Raw genomic sequence first — 7,490 nt, 5'->3', positions numbered from 1 at the left:
ACTATCTTTATTCATAAACACACAGGAAATGTCATCATACATGATTGCCTCTAGGGCATATCTCCAACAATTTGACTAACAAATTATAAGTTGTATGTCATAAAACTTATATTGTTGGATTCATATTTGAAAAAGGTTTCTGATGACACTATTGTTAGTGTACATAACTTATTTTCTGATAGTTAAATCAAAGGTCAAAGTTTGACCCAAGCTACAAGGAGGACTAATAAACCAGAGCGGAGGTAGTAGCAAGTAGGGTCACGCCTTCGCTACCTGGGGCTGGATCATAGAGAATATTCAGGGTTTGCGACAGAAAAGCTCACACCTTTTTTTTATTATGTCCTGGTTAAATTTAAACTGAGAGAAAATTATGAATTAAAATATCATTCATGGATTCAAAAACTACTTCTCCTGAATTAAAAAAATGCATGCATTTAAAACATATTCAGGAATATATAAAATGTTTATGAATTAAAAAATATTAATAAACTCAAAAACTCTTCTTTTTTCATTTGGTCAGTTTAATTTTAAGTTGAAAAAATTGATGAAATAAAAAATTTCATGAATTAAAAAATCATTGTATGTGAAGTATAAGTAATTTGTCAATTATAAAAATGTTTTTGAACCATGAAAAATTGTTCAACAAAACAAAAAATTCCACATACAAAAAAAGTTGCCAGTTTAGAAAATGATCATGAATTCAAAAAATGTGCGAGAATTAAAATATACATGTGTTCAAAATATATATTCATGAACTAATATAATTTCATGAGTTCTAGAAAAATCTTTGTGAATTCAAAAATAAGTTTGCTATTTTTCGTGAATTGGAAAAATATTAATGAATTCAAAAATGTTCGAAATTAGAAAATGCTCACGAAGTTGGGAATTCTTCACGAGTTTAATTTTTTTTCGTGAGTTAAATGTCACAATTTTTGCAATAGTTTATGAAACACAAAAATGTTCACGTAATTTTAATAGTGTTCACGAATTTGAAAATATTCACAAATTGGAAAAAATATTCATGAAACTGAGAATCGTTGACGGACTTATAAAATGTTCATGAGTTTAAAAAACCCTTCCTAAAGGTAATTAGAAGTTTTCACAAACCGGCCCCGACCCGTTTCCAAGAATGTTCGCGAAAACCACTAATGGGTCACTCCACATGAAGCATCCAATGGGCAATCGTTACGGTTTGCGGTTGCTATAAGCGATCTATAGAAGTTGGCGAAAATCACTTGGAAAAATGAGGGATGAACCTACAATCAAAGGTTCATCCCTTTATTATTTGGTAAGGATAAAGAAATAGAAATAGTAGCTTTCCATTTTTTTTGTTTGCATGATGTGTTGGGCCATGGCTAATAATATTCATTTATGATTAGCATTATAATTTTTTCCAAATAAATATACCCGTTAATTTTAGTATCAATATAACACCGCGCATCTGAATGTAATCTGATGGTGGAAAGACAAGGAGTCTGGGCACCTAGGTGTCTCAAATGTATATATTTTGCGGGGGACTATCTATATAAGGGTATAGATTAGCGTACAAAACATATATCTTTCATGGTCTAAAACCAAACTGTGAACCGATGATCCAACTGATAAATATTCGGCCGTTTATTTATACCATGATGATGAGTTTTTTCCCCTCATCAAAAATTAAATATAGATGATGATGAGTTTTTTTTACCCGTACTATAATGATGACGAAGGCATGCTGGACGGCAGGCCGGCAGGCCTGTTGGGTCCTATACATATTATGATGGAGATCAACATTAATTAAATTCGGCCGTGGCCATGTGGCTCTGCTTGGACGTAGACCGCCAAGACGATCTGACTCCTCGCAAAAAAACCTGCTCCCACGCGGGTCGCGAGGAGATCAAACAAGTCTCTGCACCGGAGCAGGAACCGAGAGAGAGAGAGAGAGAGAGAGAGAGTCCACTGCCCGTCTTCCCCTGAGCTCCTTCGCCGGCGAACGCCCAAAGCCCCGCATGGAGATCCTCCAACAAGGTGAGAGTTCTCGCTCCTCTCCCCGCAGGCAGCAAACCGGTGGTTTCATTTTGTCGGTGGATCCCTTCCCTTGGTTCCGGGGCTTCTTGGTTTTGATCCGCTTAGCGCGTCCATCCTTGCCTTCTTTCGATTCTCGATTCCCAGGAATGGAACAGACAGCAGAATACGCGGATCCCTGCCTCTGCCCCTTGCTCAATGGACGCCGCCCCATCGCCGTCTCCCGATTTCAGCGCCACCCCGTCGCCGTCTTCCCTATTTCACCGCCGCCGGCTTCCGATTTCGCTGCCGCCCGTGCACCAACAGCACGGTCGCCGTGGCCAATATGCACTGATTCAGCTGTGCCAGCCGCTCACGCTCCAGGAGGCTGTGTTCGTCGCCGCTGGCATCTGGATGCGGTGGCCTGCTCTTGCTCCGTCTCTGCTCTTGGGGTTCCCTCGGCATCGTGCTCCGGTTTGCTGTGTGCGGCGACGGCGATGGCATGAGCGAATTGACAATTTGGCAGTGTTTCGGTGAAGTTCTTCCTAGTGTTTTCTCGTGTCAGTACCTGGCTACCTGCAAATGCAATTTACTGTCCATCGAAACATCCTTTTACAAGGAATGGAAATACACATCCTTTTACACTTGCTTGTCTCGCAAACGGGGCCTTATTTGTTGTATTGATTGCTCATATGCTTGTGGTGCAAAGTAGTACATTTACAGAGTGATGCAGAGAATTTCTATGACAATTCTACTAACTGCACTTATAATGATATAAGTGCCTCATGAAAATCGGAAGCAAGGTTTGATGTTGGAAACGAGGAATAGCCTGTTCGGATAGTAGCTGTGTCATGTTATGGTTTGCCCTGACTTCACAAAAAAAAAAAAAAGTTTGCCCTGCATACCTCCCTTGGTTTGCCCAGGACTCAAACCTGAAACTAGTCGGATGGAGTAGATAATTCTTCCTTGTGTGCCAGCTCTACTACTTGATTGTGTGCCAGCATTCAGCTATGAGTCATAGCTGATTCTCAATTTGATGCACTTGTTCCAGGTGCTAAGGCCATAGTACCTCACTCTACACTGTTGGAAAGAAGCTGAGCTTAGTCAGTCTGAATGGAACAATCTAAGCTCTAGTGTAAATATTTTGCTTATGCAGTTATGCTCATTTCTGGTGGTACCCAGTTTCTATATCCACTTTAGGCAACACAGCAGCTTTGTCCTTTAAAATTATCTGTGGTGGGTGGGGGTATAAACGGAGTCTATATTCCCTACTGTCTGTTTCGCCGACAGCTTCTGGAGTGGATATGGTTTAGTACAATTACTATCCAGCACTATCCTTGTCCGGTTCAGCTCCCTACATATGCACATTTTGTTTTCATTTAAGCATGTAGACATTAGCCCCTTTATGGTTTGTACGATTACTCGTACAAATTCCTAATGGAAAATGTCCCAAAGCATATGGATTCTTACTGCTAGGGTGATCCTAAGAATCCGAAGGATTGAAACTTCCACGAGGAAACTTCGAATTGGAAGTAAGAAGTACCATTGGGCTGTGGATGAGCTCTCAGCTCAGTGGTCAGAGTGCAGTGCTGCCTCCTAGCCGGCGCGGGTTTGAACCTCGGTTCTTACACGGGTCTCACATCTCCTTCTTTATTAAAAATCAGTAGGGGCTTCTCCCCCTACTGGTCTAGTTTTTTTTTCATTGGGCTTTGGGTGTTTGTGCTTCCATAAAATGTCTGTTAAAGTCTTGTGTGGTTGTATTAGCTTGACGCGGCGATGAGATAAATAGAAGCATAAAAAAGGGGCAGCCCAGTGCACGTAGCTCCCGCTTCCGCAACGTCCGGGGAGGGTCCGACCACTTTGGGTCTATAGTACGCAGCCTTTCCCTCGGTTCTTACACGGGTCTCACATCTCCTTCTTTATTAAAAATTAGTAGGGGCTTCTCCCCCTACTGGTCTAGTTTCTTTTTCATTGGGCTTTGGGTGTTTGTGCTTCCGTAAAATGTCTGTTAAAGTCTTGTGTGGTTGTATTGGCTTGACACGACGATGAGATAAATAGAAGCATAAAAAAAGGGCTGCCCGGTGCATGTAGCTCCTGCTTCCGCAGGGTCCTAGGAAGGGTCTGACCACTTTGGGTCTATAGTACGCAGCCTTTCCCTACATTTCTGCAAGAGGCTGTTTCCAGGACTTGAATCCGCGACCTCATGGTCACAAGGCAACAACTTTATAGCTGCGCCAAGGCTCCCCTTCTATAAATAGAAGCATCCATTATCAAAATATTAATACTAGAAATAAATAATAGTATAAAGTGTCCATTCTTTATTTGCTCATTTTCTAGAGAACTTTCATCAATAAAAATATCACAATTGCAAGGTATTTCATTTCCCACCTGGTGCCTTCTTTTATGTTGTTTCATACCAATCAACTGACAGTTCAATCCACCTACCTATAATCACTGGGTTGGTGATGTAATTACTGCACATGGTGGAAGTTCTTTGAGGAATATCTTGACCTGCTTTCATTAGTGTAGAAATTTTCTGGCATATCTTGCTATGCATTTGTTAGTATGGCATAAAATAATTTGAGTATCGGCTCATTACGTTTTTGAGTTATGTGTTCATTGTGTTCTCCTGCTTTATGTGTGCTTCCATGCTTATGAAAACGGAGTTAAAAAAATGCCTCGCTAACCAAACTTAATCACAGAAACATTATTATGTGAAGCAGTTTAGAGTATGAACCCAGAACCCAACTTGTGTTCAGAAAATGATCATACAAATGTTCTTGGTGTTTTGTTGTTCTCATGCTATTTATTTTTGAATAATCATTAGCTTAAGTTCATATCCCTGATGAATTAATATGGGTATCTATATCTTCAGGCACTATGTTGATGTTCCCGGGGATGGATCTTACGAAAATGGATCCTCCAACTCTTACCCTCCTTGGAGCAGCTTGTTGTGTAATGTTGTCTATGCATTTCACAGTACAGCTGGTATCACAGCATCTTTTCTATTGGAAAAATCCCAAAGAGCAGAAGGCTATACTCATTATAGTGCTGATGCCTCCGTTATATGCTATAACTTCCTTTGCTGGTCTTCTGGATATTAAGGGAAGCAAAACGTTTTTTACATGTTTGGAGTCTGTTAAAGAATGCTATGAAGCACTGGTGAGTCCTCTTAGGTCGACGGCATTTTTTTCACCTGAAGTTTGTGATTTTCACTCACTTTTCCTTCTATTTTTTATTTCAATTCTGCAGGTTATTGCTAAGCTTCTGGCATTGATGTACAGCTACTTAAATATATCTATCAGTAAAAACATTGTACCTGATGAAATCAAAGGGAGGGTGCTTCATCATTCTTTCCCTGTTTCTCTTTTCCTGGTATCTTTCTTACACCCTTCTATACACTTACAGAATATTTGATGAGTGTTTCTGTAATCTGCTCTTGAAATTTTGCAATGCAACCTGCACTATTAATGACAAATTAATAAGGGGTCCTAGGTGCATACCCATACTGAGCCTTACCATATCTTAATGATGTTGTATTGCTCAATAATGTTAAAAGGATTCATGGTGTTAACAGAAAGGTTTATATGTTCCATCCACAAAGTACTAATTCAGTTAGTAATATCTGTTTAATTGAAGCATGTACCTATAAGTAGTCATGCATACTTAAATTGTGATTTTAACCTCCATTTCTTCATGTGTTGTTCACTAAATTTTCCTATATGCATTTGAATGTTGTTGTCTCCTGAACCTTCCTTTGCACCATTTGTCCACAATTGCATATTTGCACCTATAACCTGCATATGTAATCTGGAAGCTATTAGCAATACTGTTGGTTGAGGCTTTACACCTTGTTCAGTAGTTTTACGTTGTGTGTACTGAAAGTAACCAATATGCTTCGCTTTGGCAGCCCCGTAATGTTCGGTTGGAGCACAAGACACTTAAGCTTCTGAAGTACTGGACCTGGCAATTTGTTGTTGTTAGGCCTGTATGCTCCATTCTGATCATTGCACTTCAGCTTCTTGGGTTGTACCCCAGCTGGGTCAGCTGGACCTTCACAATTATACTTAACTTTTCAGTCTCCATGGCATTATATGCCTTGGTCATATTCTATCACTTGTTTGCTAAGGAGCTGGCACCTCACAAGCCTCTTGCTAAGTTCTTGTGCATCAAAGGGATAGTCTTCTTCTCTTTCTGGCAGGTAAAAATCACATCCTCTCCTGGCTGGAAAGAGTTTGAATTTTCTTATAAATATCTTTGGGGTTAGTTTTCTGTGTATCTCAATGCCATTGATGTAATGTACACCAGTTTGTCTTGATGATTGCGTCTGAACATTTGGTTGAGGAAGCGATATTGGTCTAGTAATGTTGATTGATAGTTTAGACCTTATGTTCCTTCCATGTTGTTTGTGATGATTTTGCGCAAAGCTGCTTCTCTTACTCACTCTTTGGATTTTGTTTTGCATGGTATTTAATCACCTTATTTTGATATTATAGCTGATGATTATCAATCTAGGAGTTTCATCTGCAGTTTAGTTTCCCATGCCTTGCCGTAAATATTTATGAGTATAAATCAGTTAACTGGTTTACCTTTTTAACGCACAATTTCGTTGCAGTAGAGATTTTCTGTGGACTTTTCTTGTGAGTTGTGAGCGAATCCTATTGTCTATGGATGCTTCATGCAACGTTCTAACATGCAATTGTTCACTGTAGGGAATTAAAAGCAATATCCGAATACAACACCTGTTCCATTTTGTAACACAGTTACTTTCTATCAAATGAAATATGACCAAACTCCTGAATCTTGAATGCTATTGTGTTTTTGCAGGGCTGTGCGTTGGATGTTTTGGCTGGTGTAGGGGTTATTCAATCTCACCATTTCTGGCTGGACGTGGAGCACATCCAGGAGGCAATCCAGAATGTCTTGATTATCCTGGAAATGGTCATTTTCTCAGTTCTCCAGCAGTACGCGTATCACGTTGCTCCGTACAGTGGCGCTGACAAGGTAAAATTCGAGAAGAAGAATGAATGATCCACCAAGCAACATAAGCAGCTTGTTCTTGTAAGGTTTTGTGTGTATGTGCTGGGAATATGTTATAGACATGGGTACTTCCTTATGGGCGCGTGTAGAGTGAGCCGTTATACTTTGAACATTAGAAAAACGAGATGATCAGGAACATAGAGGAATGACACTGTTATCTGCGCTGTGAAACTATGTAATGCCCGAATAAGGAGAATTGGGATTTTTCCCGCTCCAAAATGGAGCCCTGAATAAATTTTGGTTTCGTGTTGAAATCATGGTGTGTCCATGTTGTTTGATGAACTTAACGCAGCACTACATAAGGTGTTTTTATTTTCAGGAGTGTGGACTTTTGGTGACCGAGCTCCAAGGAGCCTGCTACTTCAAATTTTAAAAAGTTCAGAAGGCATTTTAGAAATACATATTTGTCTTTTCTTTTGTATGCCTTGTGTGAAAGTACTTCCTTCGTTCCTAAATATAAGTAT

At 39.8% G+C, this 7,490-nt stretch overlaps 1 protein-coding gene across 1 annotated transcript; it reads left to right on the top strand.

Annotated features, from left to right (window-relative positions):
- Positions 1-1,778: 1,778 nt before the first annotated feature.
- Positions 1,779-7,280, top strand: LOC123044735 (transmembrane protein 184 homolog DDB_G0279555). The gene is made up of 5 exons (XM_044467576.1): positions 1,779-2,010; positions 4,862-5,148; positions 5,239-5,361; positions 5,897-6,187; positions 6,814-7,280. Exons 1-5 carry the CDS (start codon positions 1,992-1,994, stop codon positions 7,015-7,017), a joined length of 924 nt encoding a protein of 307 aa, XP_044323511.1. The 5' UTR covers positions 1,779-1,991; the 3' UTR covers positions 7,018-7,280.
- The last annotated feature ends 210 nt before the right edge of the window (positions 7,281-7,490 follow it).

This window comes from Triticum aestivum, chromosome 2B, assembly GCF_018294505.1.
Source record: "Triticum aestivum cultivar Chinese Spring chromosome 2B, IWGSC CS RefSeq v2.1, whole genome shotgun sequence".
In the NCBI taxonomy this organism is placed as follows: domain Eukaryota; kingdom Viridiplantae; phylum Streptophyta; class Magnoliopsida; order Poales; family Poaceae; genus Triticum; species Triticum aestivum.
This window is presented reverse-complemented; position numbering and strand designations above follow the sequence as displayed.

Excerpts from the sequence above, each read along its gene's own strand:
- LOC123044735 (XM_044467576.1), top strand. Across the intron at positions 5,362-5,896 it reads TCCCTGTTTCTCTTTTCCTG|CCCCGTAATGTTCGGTTGGA; the intron begins GTATCTTTCTTA and ends TCGCTTTGGCAG. Across the intron at positions 6,188-6,813 it reads TCTTCTTCTCTTTCTGGCAG|GGCTGTGCGTTGGATGTTTT; the intron begins GTAAAAATCACA and ends GTGTTTTTGCAG.